Raw genomic sequence first — 22752 nt, 5'->3', positions numbered from 1 at the left:
CTGCCATTTATGATTTTGTCTTGGAGATGGTTCTTATGTAAATGATCACATAAGCCACTTACTGAGTTTTCTAAACTGTAATGCAGAAAAAATAATGTTAATTGTCTCACCAGTGTTGTTATTGTAAACTAAAAATCATTTTCGTTAATTGAAATAAAGCTGAAATAAAATATAGATATTAGGTAAAAAACTTTAACTTAAAGTTAGGCTGAATGAAAATTAGAAATATTTATGTATTTTTCTTAACAACAAACTGAAATAAAAATAAGTCAAAGTTAAACAAATAAAAATTAAAAACACTAAATTAATACAAATTTAAATATAAATACTATATAAATAAGAACAATAGGCTATATAAACAAACATGGTAACACTTTACAATAAGGTTCATTTGTTAACATTAGTTAATTTATTAACTAACATTAACAATGAGCAATACATTTGTTACTATATTAGTTAATCTTTGTTAATGTTAGAACTACATGTTAAATACAGCGGTTCATTGTTGGTTCATGTTATTTCACAGTGCATTAACAAATACAACCATTGATTTTAATAATGTATTAGTAAATGTTGAAATTAATATTAACTAAGATTAATAAATGCTGTAGAAGTTAACTAAGGTAGTTAACTAACGTTAACTAATGAACCTTATTGTAAAGTGTTGCCACAAACATTAAAGGTGCTGTATGTAGGATCCAGCGGCCTCTAGCGGTGATGTTTCAGATTGCAACAACAGTGCTCGTGCGCGTGCTCAAACTCAAGAGCGCGAACTCACTACCGGCGGCCACACTTTTCAACACAACGGAGAAAGCATCACACAACATGCTGGAAACTCATGTAAACTCCCACTGCAACATTACCATAATATGCTACTTTTATCAGCTTGACGTAGAACTAATGCTCCATGCTCGTACCATGATAACGTTACATTGACTGTATTTTGCCGACATGTGGTGTTATCTAGCATTATTTTACTAACTATTTGTGTATCTTTCACAATCAGCAATGTCAATATAAGGTCAATGAATGAAAACGAAAACGGTTAGTCAACTAGACTGGACAATTTCAGTGTAACAATAAGACAGTAAGTAATATTACTGTACTGAACATGTCTGGAAATGTGTATTATAAACAATATGATAGTAGTGGGATGAGTGACGTTAGACAGTAGATCTAGAACATAAAATAAAAGTTACATCCTAAAGCACTTGCTTTTTGTTATCATGGAACAGTCTTTTGTATTCATTTCATGTCTTATGTATGTTATATTTTACCTTGCTATTTCAAAACGGAGGTCTCTCCACAATTCAAACGCTCTGCCGATGTTGATCCGTGTTTTCGTCCTGAGTCGATCCGATTGACGTTTGGCCTGACGAGCTTCAGCAGATATATATATATATATATATATTTTTTTTTTTTTTTTTTTGGAGTTTGTGTAGGAGTCTGTGTTGTGCTGGAGGCAGGTCGTTTTTTGGTGTTATCAGACTCCATGTCGTTAGCTGCAGTGCAGTTGCAATAGACTGTAGGCTCGGGAGCGCGCATGCACGTCACATCCGGTGGATTTCGCAGAAAATCCGACCCGGAGACTTCACATAAAAATAGGAATACTGGCCTTCAGAGGTAATAGCAAAACACGAAAAGTGGATCAATGTAATGTGTGATTACAACCCCTTCACAGACGGGCAATAAAAAAAGGATTCATTTTATAAAAAAAGTTACATACAGCACCTTTAACATTAAACTCTCTATGGCTCTTTAACCTGTGATTCTAATCCACAGCAGCAGAGGGCGACCGTTCTCTCTAATCACATCGGTGAGGCATTATGAACCCTGGTTATGAAATGACTCTTTCGTACTTCCTGTAACATGACAGGCCATATCACTCGTTGGAAATTATTTAAGTTTCTTAAAGTGCTGCTGTTTAGTTTCATATTTTTGATTACAGTTTTGTTCCTTGTTGCCACAGTTAGGACGTTTACATTTGATGTAGGCGCGGGGCTTCAGCTGGGAAAATGGGAAAATACAACAACCATTTCTCTTCATTTAAGTCCACAACAGAGGAAGAATCTGCTGGCAAACTTCAAAGGTAACAAACAACGTAGAAATACTGAGTCGCAGATCGCGCAGTTTGACATTCAACTCGTCACGTGACGTAAATAGATCAGACATATAGATACAGTTAATGGAGATAAGGGATGGGTGCTGCCTGTAGATATTACACATGTAATTATGATGTAATTGATTCAAATGTCTTGTTTTCATCTCTTTTATAGCGGCCATACAGATTCCCACCGTGTCATATACTGAGACGAATGTGAACACGAGCGCGCTGCTGGAGTTTGACGGGCTGCTGAGGAGGGGTGAGACTGAGACAACATGCGTTACACAACAGCATTAAGCAGAGCTGTCAACGCAAGATTACTGATACCTGCCGCTAATTGTGCCCTATTATCTTTTTTAAGCTATTAAATCACTAAAACTTGGTGATAATTATTAAATATGCTTTACAAACTATTATGTGGCAGAAAATAAACAAAATATATGAAGAGTTCAGATGCAAAAGCCTCTAAGTGCCAACTGAAAATTTCTTCTAGAATTATCATTTTTATCAAGCTCGTATATTTAAGTTCAATAATTTCACTTAAATGGCAACGCAAATTACATATTAATTGTCATTAAAGTGAAATTACTTAACTTAAACATACAAGCTTTATAAAAATGATCATTCTAGAAGAAAATTTCAGATGGCACTTAGAGGCTTTTGCATCTGAACTCTTTATATATATACTAAATATTTTAAATGACACAATTGACAGTCTACTGAACTGACAGTCAAGACAAAATCTTTTAATTATTAACTTATTTTTATATAAAAAAAATGTTTACACATATTTTAGATTTGACAAGCACTGTTTATTTAGCTATTGGGACAAAATTGATCCAATAAATGTTTTTTTTTCCCTGAAATTTATGAGAAATGTAAGTTTACCAATAATTACTTTAATTTTATTAGACCTTTTGACCTAGTATTTCATTAATATGTAATGATTTTGTATACTTTAAATATATTAAATACTTTACATGATTAATATAATAAAATATAATTGACATACTCATTAATCATTTCATTTTTGTTTCAATGCTGCTTATTCCTCAAACAATGTAATCACACAATTTGGCCTTTAAGCTTCAGACATGTCTTACATTTTGGTAGCAAGATAACAAAAATTCCAAACCCCATATAAAATAAATAAAAATACAATGTAAAAAATTTAACAAGCATTTTCTGAAGGTTAAGCACCATTTCACTGACACTATCACTATTTGTTAACTGTATTTATGTAGCTACTTTTATTTTAGGTAATTAGGTAATATTAGGTTTTGTATTGAGTGAAACTAAAGTAGTGTTATTTAAGACTTTAAGATTTAAGTTTCTGTCTCAGTTTTCCCAAAGGTCTTCTCATCATCCAGCCTGGTCAAACATGAGTTGGTGGGAAACTACAGCCACTTGTTCACGGTTCCTGGGAGAGAGCCTGATCTGGAGCCGTACATGCTGCTGGCTCACATTGATGTAGTGCCGGCCGATGAGGCGGATGGGTGGGACGTTCCTCCTTTCTCTGCTCAAGAGCTCAATGGCTTCATTTATGGACGAGGAACCATCGACAACAAACAGTCTGTGATGGTACAGTGAATCAACGGTGCATCGCTCTTCATTCAAACAATTGCACATCTGTTCACTCCAACCTAAAGCTAACTGTAACAATGTTTGATCTTGAAGGGGATCCTTCAGGCGCTGGAATACCTGCTGGAACGAGGTTACACCCCTCGCAGAAGCTTCTACATTGGTTTGGGTCACGATGAGGAGGTCAGTCTCAAGTTAACTAACTAGTAGTCACTTGTTTTGATGCATTTATTTATACGGTTATACAGTGAGGAAAATAAATATTTGAACACCCTGCTATTTTGCAAGTTCTCCCACTTAGAAATCACGGAGGGGTCTGAATTTGTCATAGTAGGTGCATGTCCGCTGCGAGAGACATAATCTAAAAAAAAATCCAGAAATCACAATGTATGATTTTTTAACTATTTATTTGTGTGATACAGCTGCAAATAAGTATTTGAACACCTGAGAAAATCAATGTTAATATTTGGTACAGTAGCCTTTGTTTGCAATTACAGAGGTCAAACGTTTCCTGTAGTTTTTCACCAGGTTTGCACACACTGCAGGAGGGATTTTGGCCCACTCCTCCACACAGCTCTTCTCTAGATCAGTCAGGTTTCTGGGCTGTCGCTGAGAAACACGGAGTTTGAGCTCCCTCCAAAGATTCTCTATTGGGTTTAGGTCTGGAGACTGGCTAGGCCACTCCAGAACCTTGATATGCTTCTTACAGAGCCACTCCTTGGTTATCCTGGCTGTGTGCTTCGGGTCATTGTCATGTTGGAAGACCCAGCCTCGACCCATCTTCAATGCTCTAATTGAGGGAAGGAGGTTGTTCCCCAAAATCTCGCAATACATGGCCCCGGTCATCCTCTCCTTAATACAGTGCAGTCGCCCTGTCCCATGTGCAGAAAAACACCCCCAAAGCATGATGCTACCACCCCCATGCTTCACAGTAGGGATGGTGTTCTTGGGATGGTACTCATCATTCTTCTTCCTCCAAACACGTTTAGTGGAATTATGACCAAAAAGTTCTATTTTGGTCTCATCTGACCACATGACTTTCTCCCATGACTCCTCTGGATCATCCAAATGGTCATTGGCAAACTTAAAGGGGAAATGAAGCAGTCAATCAAGTTTACATGATTTACAAGATGGATTTCCACTTTAATCAACAATTATATAAGAAACATGACAAATGTAAACATATAAAAGAAAAAAAAGAAAAACCGTTATATCTTTTGCTGCCAGGGCGCTGCCATTGTGTGCAGTATTCTAAAGTGTGACGTCACGGGGTTGGTTGGCTTTAATAAACCTGGCTGAATGTATTAATATCACGACGTCAAACTGTCTACACCACGGAGTTTTGACCGCGAACAACTAACGTTAGGTACAGTCATTATTAGCTAACAGCTGTAAGCATGAACTAGCTAACACTAACTTAGTGTTTAGCTAACTTTAGTGGAGTTTATTAGTACCAGACAAAAAGACGACGTCTAACGTTAACGTTATGTTAACAAACTGCACATGGAAACATTGTTCGCGATGTCTGCCATCATATTCATGTCTCTTGTCAACAACACCATGTAAGTTAGCATGTATTAATATATGCATTTGAGCCGATACGGCGTGGGAACCGAGCAATGGTAAGTTACGTTGTTATGTCGAACAGCCGGTGGTGGTTTTGGGCGAAGAGCGGGTTGGTAAGTTGCAGCGCGTGTGGCTGTTGTAATGCGATGCCCACCGTGTCAGAGCCCATCTGCTGTATATAACATATGTTAGACTTCATTAGTTGTTCGCGAATCGCGGTCAAAACTCCGTGGTGTAGACAGTTTGACGTTGTGATATTAATACATTCAGCCAGGTTTATTAAAGCCAACCAACCCCGTGACGTCACACTTTAGAATACTGCACACAATGGCAGCGCCCTGGCAGCAAAAGATATAGCGGTTTTTCTTTTTTTTCTTTTATATGTTTACATTTGTCATGTTTCTTATATAATTGTTGATTAAAGTGGAAATCCATCTTGTAAATCATGTAAACTTGATTGACTGCTTCATTTCCCCTTTAAGACGGGCCTTGACATGTGCTGGTTTAAGCAGGGGAACCTTCCGTGCCATGCATGATTTCAAACCATGACGTCTTAGTGTATTACCAACAGTAACCTTGTAAACGGTGGTCCCAGCTCTTTTCAGGTCATTGACCAGCTCCTCCCGTGTAGTTCTGGGCTGATTTCTCACCTTTCTTAGGATCATTGAGACCCCACGAGGTGAGATCTTGCACGGAGCCCCAGTCCGAGGGAGATTGACAGTCATGTTTAGCTTCTTCCATTTTCTAATGATTGCTCCAACAGTGGACCTTTTTTCACCAAGCTGGTTGGCAATTTCCCCGTAGCCCTTTCCAGCCTTGTGGAGGTGTACAATTTTGTCTCTAGTGTCTTTGGACAGCTCTTTGGTCTTGGCCATGTTAGTAGTTGGATTCTTACTGATTGTATGGGGTGGACAGGTGTCTTTATGCAGCTAACGACCTCAAACAGGTGCATCTAATTTAGGATAATAAATGGAGTGGAGGTGGACATTTTAAAGGCAGACTAACAGGTCTTTGAGGGTCAGAATTCTAGCTGATAGACAGATGTTCAAATACTTATTTGCAGCTGTATCATACAAATAAATAGTTAAAAAATCATATATTGTGATTTCTGGATTTTTTTTTTTTTAGATTATGTCTCTCATAGTGGACATGCACCTACGATGACAATTTCAGACCCCTCCATGATTTCCAAGTGGGAGAACTTGCAAAATAGCAGGGTGTTCAAATACTTATTTTCCTCACTGTATGTCAGGTGAATGGCTTACATGGCGCAGTCAATATCGTGAAGCTCCTGAAGAGTCGAGGGGTGAAGCTCCAGTATGTTTTAGATGAAGGCCTGGCAGTGCTGGACGGTGTCATAAGTGGCCTGGATGGACCTGCTGCCCTGTGAGACTGTTATTTTGAGCAACCCTACTAGCAGAGTCATTTAATTATTGAATTAGTTTGTAATATTGGCCCTGTGTGTGTTTTGTAGGATAGGTATCAGTGAGAAGGGTCAGACCACGGTAAAGCTGAGTGTCAGCAGCGCTCCAGGACATTCATCCATGCCTCCCAGAGAGAGCAGCATTGGCATCTTGGCTTCAGCTGTCAGAAGGCAAGCGGAAACCCATAAAATGCTTCATTATTGTAAAACAGTTGGAAATACAGAAGGATATATTGATCCTTTTTCTTCTTATTAGATGTTTTGTTTAGTGATTTATTTATTGGTATTAAATTATTCTCAAAACAGCTTTATATTTAAATTATATTTTCGGTAATATCTTTTCCCAGGTTGGAGGAAAATCCGATGCCCAGACTGTTTGGTTATGGTCCTGAGCGTGGCACATTTGAACACCTGGCACATAAGGTAAAAGTGTTTAAGCAGAGGATTTTACTGGTTACATTTGATGAAATATGGACTTGCTTTTCAACAAACCATTTCTCTTATTTTATTTTGCAGTTTGGCTTGCCTCTCAGATTCATCATGTCTAATTTGTGGCTCTTCTCTCCGCTACTCAGCAGGTAGTTCATATTGGTTGTCTTAATGCTCACTACAGTCTCTAATGTCATATCAAAGTATATTTTAAAAAGGAGTTTTCCTGCACTGAAAATGGTTTCGACCACTGAAGTCAATTTAAGTGGACTTATTATGCTTTTTTACATTTTCAACATTCTTTAGTGTGCAATGCTGCTGTTTGCACATGGAAAAGATCTGCAAAGTTACAAAGTCCACTCCAAAGGGAGTAATTCTCTATATAACTAAGCACTGTTTCTAAACTCCCTGAAACTCCTCGACTGTAGTCTTCAGAAGACTTGAGACTGATGAAAATTCTGCTTTGCCATAACAGGATATATGTAAAATATTTAGCATATGATTTACCATATTAATAATGAATTGCAACCAATACTAACTTTGTAAATAAAAACCAACATAAGCTTTTAAAAACTCAGGAAAACCTGTGTCATTGTAATATAATAATAATACCGGTGTCCTTTTCATATGCAGGGTGTTAGAGAGAAAACCTGACACAAATGCCTTTGTTAGGACCACAACTGCTGTCACAATGTTTAACTCGGGTGTAAAGGTGGGGCACTCTTTTTTTTTTTGTTGTAAGTTCCCTAAGTTGTAGCATGAATGGAGTTCTGAATATTTCTCTTTCTCTTACAGATTAACGTAATCCCGTCATACGCTGAAGCTTTTGTCAATTTCCGCATCCACTCAGCCCAAACATTGCAGGAGGTGAGAGGTCACGCTGAAGCCACAGCTATGACTCATTCAGTTAGCCCTGAAGCACCGTTAGTCCCGGCTAGAGTTAGCTGAACTATTAACTTTTTCTCTTTACACCTTCTCAAACAGTTTCACATGAGTTACTCTGTTACTCTGAATGAATAACTGTAGAAGGATAATTCACCCAAAAATGACAATTATGTTTGAAAAATCTGTATGACTTTGTCTTTGGAACGCAAAATAAGAAGGTCAGGGGGGGGTCCAGTGCTGTTTGTAACCCATTGTTTTTCAAAATATCTTCATATGTGTGTGTTTGGAATGATGTGAAGAACATTCATTTTTGGGGTCTTCTTTTAGGTTTTGGATTTGGTCAAGTCCACCATATCAGATGAGCGTGTGAAGGTAGAGATGGTCAATGGATTCGACCCGCTGCCCATCAGCTCCTATGATGAGCAGGCTTTTGGGTTCCAGATCATAAAGAAAACCGTGCAAATCATGTTTCCTCAGCTCACAGTGGCTCCTGGTAAGTGAAGTGATGCAGTTCTGCTTAAGTTCCCCTTATGAAGAGACACTTTTAACTGCTCTACGGTTTCCTCTCACAGGTATCTGTGTTGGCAACACTGACAGCCGTCACTACAAGGATATCACCCGAGACATATATCGCTTTGCACCATCGTGGTTCAAACCAGGTGATCCTCAGAGGTAAGACATAGGAGAATGGCTCTTTGTATTAATGTAGTGGAGTATCCAGCTTGAGGGTACATTTTCCTCTTTTAGATTCCATGGTGTGAACGAGAGAATCTCCATTAAGAACTATGAAGAGATCGTGCTGTTCTACTTCCAGCTCATCCAGAATAATGACATCAGGAAGTTGCCGCCTCCTCACAGTAGCCAGCATGAGCTGTAAATGGTGGGATGTTACTTACACTAATCTCAAAGCACTGAGTGAAATTTTTGAAACAAAGCTCAAGGAGCTCAGATTGAAAATCTGAATAAAATGAATACCGCAGCTTTAGAAAGGAATTGAAGGTTATGAAACATTTCAAACATAAAGATTCATTCTTGCATTCCTTACTGAACGATTTAAAATCACATCACACGTTTGCTGTTTGTTAGGTGTTGACACAGGGCATGGGTGTAATTTTTAATAATAATTAACCCTACACTTAGACACAATCCATTGCATTCAGGCATTTGGCAGATGCTTTTACCCAAAGTGGCTTGCAGTATACATTATGAATACTATAAAGAGTCATACTACATACGTACTATATGCATTTCTATTTGAACTTTGTTAGTTATTACCCGTAAGTAGTGATTTTTTCATTGCATTTGTCATAAGTAACGTCTGACCAAATAATTATAAGTTCGTTGACTAAATGCAAACATAAGCAACCCTGACCAAAAACAAAAGATTTGCTAAGCACAATTACACTTCAGCTGAGCTCCTTCACTGAAAAAGAATAAGCGAGCTATGCGAATAAATCAGACAAAATGGGCATTATGATGACGAATGGATCAATAATAAGAGCTAATAGAATTTTCCACAATTTTGAGTGTCACATTTTGTGTTTGAAAGTGTTACTGGTTTCAGGGGACATGATAGAGCTTGGAAAAAAAACATCTCACTTGTTATCTCTGGTTACGAAAACATAGTTTATATTTCTGATTTTACATTGTCAGACATGCTGCTTTGGTGTTTTGAACCAACTTTCTTAGAAATACAGCTTTTATTGAAAGTTATTGATTGATTTTATTGAAAGTTAGTACATTAGTACAATTTCAAAAATTGCAGTATGGGCCAATAGATTATCATTAGATATTGTGTTAGACTATGATTGATTATGTCTGTCTCCATAAACATTTGTTTCGGATATCACGTGAATCACAAAGCTGTAGCTCAACACCAAGTTATTGTTATTGTTTGTTAGAATGTTCATTTGAATTCTTAGTTGTTTGCACTGAAATGGTCTGAAAATTACATTGAATGTTTTGCATTGATTTTTTTGATGAAATTTATTTAATTTCATGAACGTTAAGGTTAAATGAATAAATATTTTTGTTAATACAAACATAGATGTGTTTTTTCTTATTCTGTATTTTTTTCTGATAAATATTCTAACATTGTATCTAAAAATATCATACCTAAAAACGTTTAAAAATTAACCACGTCACAACGGTTACTGTAAGACCGAAGTTTCTGCTAAATATTCTAACATTGTATCTAAAAATATCTTATCTAAAAAAGCATATTTAAAAATTAACCATGTTACTATGGTTACTGTAATAAAATCTGTAAGACTAAACACAAGAGCTCTCACAAAAAACTGACAGCTTGCAACAAAATAATAAATTGCTAATCTGAAGAAAAGATTTCGGTCGTTTTGCGGTTTCTCCCGGAACATGATTTCATCCGAGGTGGGAGACCCGGCCCGCATGAGACTGTGCGAAATCGTGTCCCTAATGAACAAATAATTGAAAGTATTGGATACCTTGAATAATCAAATATCTAAATTAATACATAACCAATGTTTATGATTAGTTCCTAATAAGTAAAAGTCTAAATTTGATAATACATTAAAATTGGAATCAGATTAAACACAGAGTTAGAATCAAATTAAAACTAAATTCTAATAAATTAATTGAACTTAGAAGCGCAAGTAAAAACCTGCACGCAGAATACCTTCACCCACGCTGCTGAGGTGCAGTCACACTCTAATGTAAAATAAGTGGACAAGTGCTGTTTTTTTAATCAGAAAAGTTAGAATGTGCCCCCTTTTTAGACCCAACAAAATATTTTATGAAAGTAGTATTATATCATTGACTGTCTATGTTAAATTTAAAGATATTAACACAATATTTAAAGATAAAATGTGAAATTATTGCGCCAGTAGTGGCCCTGAATAGTGAAACCGTGATAACAGATAATAGATAACAATAACACAATGAAACCAAGTACGCTTAGACTTCTTTTACTGTTTCAATGTTCAAAGTATACATGGTTACACAGCGCCATCTACAGCATAAGAAAACAACTGCAGGATAACCCAGTTACCAACACTAAATACATAACATTTCCTCCCAACTTAAATCAAGGGTTGTCAAACACAACAAAGGAAATATTTATTTTCTTTAATTCAACTTTTACCACTACTTAGCAAAGACGTCTTAGCGAACAGGTGGTCTAGTGAGACGCTTAATAGTCTCTCCTGTTTGTACAGTCCCTGGGGGTGATTGGTCAATGTTGCCTTACATTGGTTTGTCAATCATCACCTCCACAAGATTGTCATGATTTCACTAGATACTCACGTCTTTTCCCCGATGTTCTCCTGAAGCGGATGTGCCTGAAAATGATCAGGACCAGCAGGAACTTCTGGTTCCATCTGGGTTTCAGAGGATTCAGTCCCTTGTTTCAGTAATTGATCTACATGACATTTCCAGATTACAGAAGCACCCACGTTGACGATGTAGGAGACAGGTCCCGTTTTGGACATCACCACTCCAGGTATCCATTTCTCCCCCTTTCTGTAGGCACGAGCAAGAACGGACTCTCCAGCACGAGTGTTTTTGACATTGTAACTGCTGGGCATCCTGGGACTGACTCACTGTTTTGGCTAGACTAGGTTTTAGAAGATCCATCCGGGTTCTTATTTTGCGATTGAGGAATAGCATTGCAGGTGACTCCTTTGTGGTAGCATGCGGAGTGTTTCTGTATGTTAACAGGAATCCATCAAGTCTCTGGTGGATTGGAGCTGACCCTTTTGGGGCGTGTTTTAGAGCGTGTTTGAATGTTTGGACAAAACATTCAGCTTTCCCATTGCTAGAGGGGTGATATGGGGCAGATCGAATATTATTCTGTCCCTGATGCAAGTATGTTGCACCACAACAGATATTTAAACAGGATGAGGGTTGAAGAAAAAGTCGAAACCAAAGAAGTTCTTTTTCGGTGTTTTACTTTGAAATCTTCAGTCCCACAACGTACATTTTTGTGAAACTACAATATAAACAGAAAATGTACATTAAGTATTAAGTATGAATAACAGTAAATTGTAAGAAAGATAACAATAATCTTATTTGAAAATGTACAGCAAATGTTTTCTTAAATCCTATGAAATACTCTTTTTTTTTTTTTTTTTTTTTTTTTTTTTTTTTTTTTTTGTTACATGGATGATATTAAATAAACTTACAGACGATGGCCTCTTTGGCATGAAATAACAGAAGAATATATCTTTTATCAGAGAGACATCTGCTGCTGCATCACTGCTGTGGTGAAGTGAAAACTAAGATGGCCACCATGACCTCTAACCTAAGTCACATGATGCATCTTAACCAATTAAATAAAACTAAAATTAAATGACTACTTAAATAGTCAGAACAAATATGTTGCACCCCATTTGCCTTCAGGAAAAGTGAAAACTCCTCAGCACAAAACTGTGGGCCGTTGTCACTGACAATGATATTAGGGACGCCATAATGACTGAAAAGTCCTCGCAAGACTTGAATGGTTTTGCTGGTGGTAGTACTATCCATAATTGAGACTTTTGGCCATTTGGAGTGCACATCAACTACAATAAAGTACATATGGCCTTCAAAGGGGCCGGCAAAATCCACATGTATCCTTTCCCAAAGATGAACTGGCCAAATCCATGGGTGATGTGGTGCAGGACAGGAAGCATTTTGGATACGCTGACAAGACTGGCATGCTTTGAACTGAGATTTGATCTGTCCATCAATACCCGGTCACCAGACATAGCTACGGGCCAGATGTTTCATCCTTACCACCCCAGGATGGCCCAAATGCAGATCAGCTAACACCCGCTAGCGAAGCTCGATTGGTACCATGACACGACTTGCCCATATTAAACACCCTTGAACAACTGTGAGCTCATGGCGACGTGTTACAAAGGGTAGCAAGTCTTGAGGTACCTCTTCAGATTTTGGGAACCGTCCAGTTGAAACTATGTCCAGCACAGGTGACAAAGTGGGATCCTTTAGGGCAGGGGTCACCAAACTTTTTTCTCTGGGGGCCACATTATCGTTCCTGACTGTGATGGGGGGGGCGGGTCAGCTATATAACATAGAATTGTATGACCCAGACCAAAATGACCACCAGCAGGCCTCATTGTGTAGTAGAGATTACTAGCCTGGCACAGCCATCCCCACTACTATATCCACACTACTATATCAACACTTGATTCCTGGCACATATTTGTTTATCTTTACTAGTGGTTTGCAAAAGTTGTAATCGAGTCTTCACACTTTGTTTTATTTAAAGTTATTCTTCACAAATAATCGTTGGTCCACTGTTCTTTGAAAACTCTGCACTCTCTTTTAGGGGTGGAACGGTACACAGAAGTCACGGTTCGGTTCATACCTCGGTTCAGACATCACGGTTGGGTACAATGAAGGGAAAAATGCAGAAGGCTTGTGCATGTCTCAGGCTGGACCACCAAAAGAAAAGAACCAGAACCAGTTTATTTGTAGTGCACTGACAATAGTTTTATATAATTAGTTCATTAATTCAATTAATAAAGATACCTTGATATGTTTGGTAATTGTACCTGAATTAATTGAAAATTAATCTGCTACATTTCAGATTAATATATTTGTTTTCCTTAAAAATGTAATTAACAGTAACTTAAACACTTTGCAGTTTGAATGATGTCCTGCATAAACTAAATGACGGAGACGGAGTATGTTTTTATGTTTCCACTGTTCGATCGCGGCCGCGCCACACACACACACACACACACACACACAAATATAAGTAAACACTTTACGACTTTTCGATCGCGCCCACACCTCTCTCTCAACATATTCCAGCATTGCAATCTTTACACCGCAGCCTGCTTCAGAGCTTCAGAGCTAAGGCGGAGCTACAGATTAGGTGTCCCTAAGAATCCGCGTATCTAACAGTAGTTCCGCATTACATTAATTAAATTGCACGCAAGTTTTATTTATTTTTATACCGTGTATTCTCCGTGTAAATGTATGCACCAAGCTGTGACGCCCGTACCATGACGTACCGTCCATGGCGACTTTTGGGGATTGCCTCATAGGGCTGGTTCAAGTAGTGGGGGGCAGAGGGGCTGGGGGGCCAGTCAAAGGGGGGTGGCGGGCCTGAGTCGGCCCGCGGGCCTTAGTTTGGTGACCCCTGCTTTAGGGTGTCACGTCTAATTTCAGCACTACTGACAGGCAGGGTGGCTATCTGAGCAGCATAGAACACATCCACCGTGTCCGTTTTCCCATTGTGTGTCACTGGTAATGCCAGCCGTGACAGTCCGTCTGCATTGGCATGTAAGGCTGCTTTCTTATACTCAAGGCTAATATCAGAGCCCATCGTTGCATTCTAGCTGCTGCCATGGATGGAATGCTCTTGTTGGGACTGACAATAGCCGTTAGAGTTTGATGATCAGTAAAGAGGGTAAACCTTCTTCTGTGTAAGTACTGATGGAATTTGCGAATTCCAAAAATTATACTCAGGGCCTCATGCTCAATCTGAGCATAATTTTGTTCTGCTTTACTGAGTGTCCTAGACGCAAAAGCAGTTGGCTTTTCCTCCCCATCGGGGCACACGTGATATCACAGCCCCTCCCCATATGGGGAAGTATCACAAGCGAGACGAATAGGTAATTCTGGATCATAATGTGTGAGTACAGCTGAAGTAAGGAGATCCTTCACTTTCTGAAATGGTTGTTCACATGCCACGCTCCAGCACCATTTCTTTTCTTTACATAAAAGAGCATTGAGGGGGTTCAAAATAGATGCCAGATTTAGAATAAAACGGCCATAGTAGTTGATCATCCCAAGAAAGCCCGGGGCAATCCCGAAGGGTAAGCGGTTATAGCAGAATAGCCCTTTTTGAGTGGATATGGTGAGTAGTTTTCTTGACTCGTGTGCCACTGGCATTTGCAAGTAAGCGCTTGACAAGTCCAGCTCACTGAATAATTTACCACCAGCCAGAGATGCAAAAAGATCTTCTATGCGTGGAATTGGGTAGTGATCAACACAAATGGCTGGGTTGAGTGTCACTTTAAAATCGCCACACAGTCTCACTGAGCCATCTTTTTTTATAAATGCTACCACCGGTGTCGCCCACTCACTGTACGGCATTGGTGAAATCACTCCCATCTCTGTTAAAAGTGTCAATTCAGCCTCCACTTTTGGTCGAACAGCATAAGGCACTACCCATGGCTGGTAGAATTTTGGAGTATGGTCAGGCTTGAGTGTAATTTTTGCCTCAATTCCTTTCATGATGCCTAGTTCTTTTCCTGGACTTGGGAGTGTCATTTTAACACACTCTCCATAGTGTCTGTGACTCCATGCTTGACTGTTTGACTGTCAATGCCAATTTAGTTTTAGAGCTCTCAGCCATTCTCTACCAAATAATGTTAACAACATACAGAGGCAATCATGCCAACTGATTGTTCAACTTCACCGCTACACTGATAACCCCTACTGGCGCTAGTGCTTCACCGGTGCATGTTTTTAAGATTATGTCTGTTGGACATATGGACAGTGGAATATGCTGCTAGTTACTGTCATATTTTCCTTTTGAAATCAACGATACTGCAGCGCCTGTATCTAATTCCATTTAAATAATTTTCCCTTCAATTTCTGGCGTTACACAAATGTGTGCCAGTTGCTCACTTCTAGTCACCATATACAGTGACATTTCCTTTTCGGTGTCTGTACTGGACTCACCACTTTGTTTTCCACCCGTGTCCAAATGATGCACCCGTCTCTTATCAACTTTATCAACGTCGATTACTTGACTTTTGTGCATGCTTTCTCTCTCAAAGTTCCGGTTATGTCTGCACAGTCGTCCGATGTGGCCTTTCTTTCCGCATGAATGGCAGGCTTGGTCCTTGTACCAGCAGTCCTCGTCCGTGCGGTTCGTTTTTCCACATCTCTTACAATCATGTCGCTGTTTGGGCAAGGAAACGTGCATTGCATTGACTTTAAGGGAACTGCTGAGCTGCTGTGCTTTGCGGGCGACGGTTTCCGTGGGAACAGCTATCTCTACTGCTTTTTGAAAAGTAAGTGCAGCCTCTGTGAGAAGTCACTTTTGTATCGCCTCGTTATTTAATCCACAATCAAATCTATCTCGAAGGCCATCTTGCAAATGTGTACCGAAGTCACAATGTTCAGAGAGAAACGGAATCGCTTAAGGTGTAACTTAAGGACGACATAGTTTTTCCTCGTTGATATAATTTGCCTTTGTGAAGTGGTCAAACCGTTCAATATATGTTGTCCACTGTTCGATGGCCTCGTCAAAAGCATCAATATGCCGATAGTCGCCATCCTGAATTGGCCCACTGTTTGGCTGTTGCTAGTGTCTTCTGCAACACCGTGCACTCTTCATCTACGTCAGCAAGTACACTCGGTTACGTTAATCTTCTCAATATTAAGGTTAATGTCAATTTTTCCACTCCTCGTCGCCAATTTTGTTGTGTTTATCAGAACATCATTGTGTTCTGAGGAGCTATAGATAACAATGACACAATGAAACCGAGTAGGCTTAGAACTGTCTTCTTTTAATGTTTCAATGTTCAAAGTATACATGGTTTACACAGCGCCATATACAGCATAAGAAAACAACAGCAGGATAATCCAGTTACCAACACTAAATACATAACAATGAGGTGTAGAAGAGGTGGTGGATGCTGTTGTTGAGGTCCCAGAGAGCACATCGGTTGTATTTGGAGGGGGAGATGGAAACTCTGGAGGAGGAAATTGGAATTTGATATTTTATCTTAAGTTTTCCAATTATTAATCTAGTTTATTACATGGCTCCCTGGAATACTGGATTCTGACTGGTTAATCAGTGGTCTGATATTTCCTAATATTTAAGAACATTAACATTAACATGGCTATGCTTAAGCGTGCGGGTAATATTATGAACCACTTTCAAATCAATATTTCACCCCCACATATTTATTATTTCTTTATTTGGGGAGTAATAAAGGATAATGTACAGTCAGTCGGTTATTATTGCAAAATAAACCGTGACAGGGTGATGCAGAACAGACTATACATTATCTATTCTTTATATAATATAATCATTAGATAAAATGTCAAAATTATGATGTCATGACAAATTTAAAATTGACTAACTGAAGTATGACAGTCAAAATTTAAGTCTGACAAAGCTGAAATAATGGCATAATTATTAGATCAAAAGTCGAAATTGAACTCAAATTGAAATCACAAAAAGTTGACATGAAATTTTGCACATAATTATGTAAAAAAATATGTAAAAAAATCAAAATTAGATATTTATAATTATAAGATTAAAAAGATCTTAATTATGACAAATGGAAATTATAACTAGTTGAAATTATGGAGATAAAAATCATAAGTAGGATAATCAATTTCCTACTTTTTCCCATTTATGTCATAATTCTGACTTTTTATCTCATAATTTTTACTTTTCACGTGATAATTATGATTTACCAAAGTATGTTTGTTTTTTTTGGAATGGGCTTCTATAAATATGAGATGTACTGTACCAGTATCAAGAAGTGTACGGAGATGCCCAATAAGAGGGTAGTCGCCCTGCCCACAGAACTGTCCTGCAAAGTCATCGATATCCAGAGCCCAGACGAAAGCTCCTCCAAACTTGTTCTCCTTCAGGTAGTTCACCTGTAGCAGACCAGATTTAATTATTGAAAGCAGGAGAACTGCATTAAATTGTATGTAATTTCCAACATTTATGACATATTCACCTTAGTCGTAAAGCTTTCCTTGGTGTCAAATCCCACCCAGTCCCCATCCTTGGTTGCATAAGGAACCTTCTGATCATCAATCCATTGCACAGTGGTTCCTTGAAGGAAAGTACAGATCTGATGGGAGATGATCAGTCCATAACTCTTCTGATTTTATTTTTCACAATTAAATATTGTGCTATAATGTAAGTGCGTGAGTATAGACTGAAGATGAGACCTCATAATAGGACCAGAATCCATCCTCTGCGGTGAAAGGTCCAGCTGAGGCAGGTCCACTAGTTGGAGCTCCAACTCCACTGGCTGCAGACGCCAGATGAAACGTTCTTCCATATGTTGCAAAGCCCATCCTCAGCTTCTCCACAGGAGTACCCTGATCTCTCCAGTATTTCATTGCAAAATCCTACATTGTCATGATGAATCAGTTATTTTCTGTTGCATGTTACCAGCTGCTTGGTGTTTGCAATGACTCATAGTATAATTCATAAATAATTTATGTTATACATTGTTATACACTGCCCAGCCAAAAAAATAAATAAAAAAATTTGGGGATTTAAATAGACAAATGCTTAATAAAAATCTATGATTTGATCATTATTGCAGTGATTATTATGTTTCAAGCATGTGTATGTTTGACAACAGTTCTTCTAACCCTAATTGATGGAGTGTCTAGCTTTTCATTTCTTAAACAACCAGTAGGAAGACACATCATGGCCATATTCCAGGATAACAATGTCAAGATTCATCAGGCTAAAATTGTGAAAGAATGGTTTGGAGGGATCATGAAGAATGACTTTCACACATGAACTGGCACCAGACCTTAAATATATTGAAAGTCTTTGGGATGTGCTGGAGGAGACTTTACACAGTGTTTGACTCTTGCATTGTCAATACAAGATCTTGACCAACAATTGATGCACCTCTTGATGGAAATAAATGTTGTGATGTTATTTCCATCAATAGGCATTTGACTTTTTTTTTTTTTTTGGCAGGGCAGTGTAATTCAGAAATTTTACAGTAGTATATAAGGCTTTTGTACAGTATTTAAGTAGATATTGTCTCCAGTGTCTTCAGAGCCATTGTACAGAGGACTGTTGTGCCCAGTTACCGTCTCGTTTGAGCCATGGAAGTCATAGGTCATGACATTAATGAAGTCCAAATATCTGCATTACAAGAGGGAAATAGCAAGTTCATAGTTATCACCCATTTATACATTTGATTGGCATTTTAAGAGATTCTATCCTAACCATAATCATATTTCATGATTCAAAGTGAACAAAAAAGTGAACAGGAGACATACTTGGCCATTTCTGCAATTTCATAAGCAGCATCAATGATTCCTTTCCCAGCAGCCACTGCAGCGCTGAGCATGAGTACGGGGCGTCCAGTGGCAGCACTCTCTGCCTGGTAAGCTTCCTGGAGTTCCTGTTAGTCACATATTTGCAGTAGATTAATGCCTTTTTTTAACTCAATGTAATTATAATACACATTGAAAATCTGCCATCCAAAATCTAATATATTTTTCTGGAAATAAGGAGAAAGCTTTAACTTTAGTGTGCTAGTGGAGACTGTCTGATTGGTGGAGAAAAAAAAGGGGGGATTGCTGATTGGCCTAACTGTTGCTGGGCACGTGTAAAGTGTAAAGTGACACTACAGTAAACCAGATAATAACTTATAATAACACAAACACAAGATAAAGTCAGAACCTTATTAACATGCATGATGTTAAACAAAAATAAATATTTCTGATTCTGCACTATTTCCTGGTAGCAAATCAAACAAGTACATTTGTGACATTGATCATGTGACTCTTTGTACAGAAGGTCAGCTGTTCCTCTGGATCATCTCAATCATGCTGGAGAACATGATCATCAGGTTTTGCACAAACTTGTGGAGTTCATGAAGCTCAAGTGCTGCTGTCATTAAAGCAAAAGATGAACAAACCAAATGCATTAAAAAAAAAATGTAATTAATTTTCCTCTCAAGTTTTTGTTATGCTCCTATTTATTTTTTTATTTACATTTTTAGGTAACACTTTCCAATAAGGAATTATTTGTCAACATTAGTTAATACATTAAAAGAGCAATACGTTTTTAATAATAAGCATTTTCACCAGTGTACTTATGGACATGCATACATGCATATGATTATTTATCATCTTTATTGATTTTTACTCCAACATTCAACCATGTTATCAACTTGTAAAGAGCATTGATTTGTGTGAGAGAATACAAATCTGTAAATAATGAAGTACCTTACACAGCAGAGTGAATTTCTGCTTGTCTTCTGGAGGACTTCCACGAGCACCGGGATACTCCCAGTCCAGATCCAGACCATCAAAGCCATGGGTCCTCAGAAATGCGATGGAAGACTGAATGAACGTCCGCCTGTTTTCTGATGTGGACACCATGATACTGAACCTAGAGTAAAGTGGGAAATCTCATGAAGATGAAATAAACAGTTCTGTTCTACACACACATCCTTCAATATTCAATGTTTGAGCTGGACTCTTACTGATCTGAGCCGAAGGTCCATCCTCCGACAGCCAAGAGAGTTTTCAAGCTGGGGTTTCTGTCAAGACAAATATTTGTATCATTACTCACTGTACAAAAAAAAATTATTCAAAACTACATTACATAATGCATTCTATTCTGTAAACAAATATAGCCTATTCATAAACAAAACATCTGATGATCGCACATACATTTTCTTTAGTCCATTGAAAGTTTCGTAGAAAGTTTCATCATTCGCTTCAACGGTTGCCAATTGATTTTCCTGATTAATACTGGAAAAAGCATAAATTAAATGAGTGCACAGATCTGGGTTCACATTAGATGGCAGATACTTGCCACCGCCAGGTCTGTACTGAGACCAGTTTGTGAAGTAGCATAGCAGTTGGAAGGCCAGTCCTGAAAAAAATAAATAATAAATTACTACACAAATATTTATTACACAAATATTAATAATAATAATAATAATATAAAACAGAACTAATAATAATATTTATTATTATTATTTCCACAACCATACAAAGGACAAGCTGTTTGGATAATTGATAAATTCTTATTGTTATTAGTATTATTTAAACATGGTTTTGAATATCATATTTAATAATGAAACAACAAATAAATAATAAACTTACCAAAGTGGCACAATGCCAGAGAAAAGCCTGAAAAGAGATACAAATTAGGGCCTGGACTCCATTAAAAAAAAAAATCTAATTAATTAGAGGCTTTGTAATTAATTAATCGAAATTAATCGCATTTTAATTGCATATAATTTAGGGCTGTCAATCAATTAAAAATAATTGTGTTGAACATGTTATTGAAATAATGTTCAAATGTTCCATGGGTGAGCATTGAAATAATTGTGCCTAGCAAATAATCAATACAATACAATTGAACATTATTAAATTATTGAACATTATTAAATTATACATTTAATATTAAACATTAAATTATAAACATAATTTACACTTGCTTTACAGATTTTTAACATTACTTCGAAAATGCAGCAATTTAAAGTTTGAGATGTTTTTCATCTGTTTTAGAAAGTATTTTTAGACTTTTTTTTCAGAATAAAATTTGTTTTACAATCTTGAGCATGTGTTTTATTTTTATTAAATGTGTTTAATTAAGCCATTGCTGCAAGTAATTTGACAGTTACCAATATTTTAGTGTAGCCTACAGTTAATCACAAATTCAGTCAGCATTGTCATGACTCATTATCCCAAGATGAAAGGCAAGACGGTGAAACAACGTCACATCAACGTTGATTCAATTTGCAAAACCGACGCATAATTCAACATTGGTTCAACGTCGACATACAATCTTTATTCACCCATACTGAAAGAAGAGACGGTGAAACAACGTCACGAAATCAACAATGAAACAACGTCACGACATCAACGGTGAAACAACGTCACGACGTCAACGGTGAAACAACGTCACGATTTCAACGTTGATTCGTTTTGCACAATCGAAACATAGTCCAACATTGATTCGACCTTGGTCCCTTACGTTCACCGGTGAATCAACGTTGAAATGCCGGCTGTTTTTTTATAAGTAAATGTTCCAATCAATGATCCAGGCAGCGCCAGCGCGATCTCGTCTCCCTCCTTCATTTTACAGTCGAATGGTGGCTAGAACGGCTCCAGGTTCAAAGGTCAATATGGAATGGATTAATCTGCGTTATTTTTTTTAACGCGTTATTTTTTCTCAGATTAATTAATCGAAATTAACGCGTTAATGTCACAGCCCTAATACAAATGAAATGTTAACATAAAACACTCAAACATTCAACCTCTTAAAAAGCATTCCCTAAGAGCAACAATCACTTACCAGCTAGAAAAATAAATTTGGTCATCATAAAGTGAAGACTTGAAGTCAGTCAAGAAACTGTGTCTGCTATTGCTGAAATGCAGAATTTATCATGTATTTTACTTCCTCTTACCCCCCAACACATATGTTTGATTAAACAATGATTAACAGATCAGCTGCTCACTGTTATCTGTCCTGGATGTTGCCAGACATCACAAACTACTGTATCATAAAGTTATGAGTACCATAAAGTTTTAAAGTAAAAAATATCTTTACTCTCTAAATAAACAAACCATTAATAGCCTACTTATTTAAGAACTTTTGAACTGAAACAAATGTGAGCTATATAAAGTAGCCAATTATGTCAATTGTTTGTAATATGGCACATAGTCTTAGAGCTCAAACATGAATTGGGGCTCAGGTCAGGAAGCAGACAGACTGGCTAAACCGACCGTCTGCTAGCTGTCTCACGTCACTTAGGTCAGATAAATCCCATCACATCATATAGAGCCTCTTTCACCAAGATATCATCATATATAGACTGTGTCTGTTCCCCCGAATTAGGACATACAAAAAACTTCCAAATCCATCTAAGGGTAAAATTTTTATTGATGTTCAACAAATAAAAAACAGATATAATACAAATGAGCAAATGATAAAGCTTGGGTTGCTGAATATTCGATCCCTTACTTCAAAAGCACTTATTGTTAATGATATGATTACAGACTAGATGTGCTGTGTTTGACAGAA

The 22752-nt window shown here is 37.6% G+C and overlaps 2 protein-coding genes across 3 annotated transcripts; one reads left to right on the top strand and one right to left on the bottom strand.

The window, feature by feature from the left end:
• Positions 1-1810: 1810 nt before the first annotated feature.
• Positions 1811-10035, top strand: LOC308702883 (N-fatty-acyl-amino acid synthase/hydrolase PM20D1.2). The gene is made up of 13 exons (XM_081386026.1): positions 1811-2089; positions 2277-2363; positions 3447-3685; positions 3782-3868; positions 6504-6637; positions 6726-6845; positions 7022-7097; positions 7191-7252; positions 7737-7815; positions 7899-7970; positions 8316-8481; positions 8561-8660; positions 8736-10035. The coding sequence occupies exons 1-13, from the start codon at positions 1870-1872 to the stop codon at positions 8863-8865; spliced, it is 1572 nt and encodes a 523-aa protein (XP_081242152.1). The 5' UTR covers positions 1811-1869; the 3' UTR covers positions 8866-10035.
• A 6440-nt stretch (positions 10036-16475) lies between these two features.
• LOC308702921 (acidic mammalian chitinase-like) lies at positions 16476-22126 on the bottom strand. Of its 2 annotated transcripts, XM_081386099.1 has the most exons (12): positions 21703-21780; positions 20826-20852; positions 20533-20592; positions 20388-20468; positions 20198-20254; positions 19938-20103; positions 18984-19108; positions 18723-18846; positions 17904-18086; positions 17687-17803; positions 17471-17603; positions 16477-16681 (listed from the first exon to the last, which is right to left on the bottom strand). In XM_081386099.1, exons 3-12 carry the CDS (start codon positions 20571-20573, stop codon positions 16527-16529), a joined length of 1182 nt encoding a protein of 393 aa, XP_081242225.1. In that variant the 5' UTR covers positions 20574-20592; positions 20826-20852; positions 21703-21780; the 3' UTR covers positions 16477-16526. The 2 variants fall into 2 exon arrangements, with proteins under 2 accessions (XP_081242224.1, XP_081242225.1); XM_081386098.1 differs by lacking the exon at positions 21703-21780 and adding an exon at positions 22024-22126 and having other exon boundaries at positions 16476-16681; positions 20388-20592.
• Positions 22127-22752: the final 626 nt, after the last annotated feature.

Source organism: Scardinius erythrophthalmus (genome assembly GCF_964197995.2).
Source record: "Scardinius erythrophthalmus genome assembly, chromosome: 15".
In the NCBI taxonomy this organism is placed as follows: domain Eukaryota; kingdom Metazoa; phylum Chordata; class Actinopteri; order Cypriniformes; family Leuciscidae; genus Scardinius; species Scardinius erythrophthalmus.
This window is presented reverse-complemented; position numbering and strand designations above follow the sequence as displayed.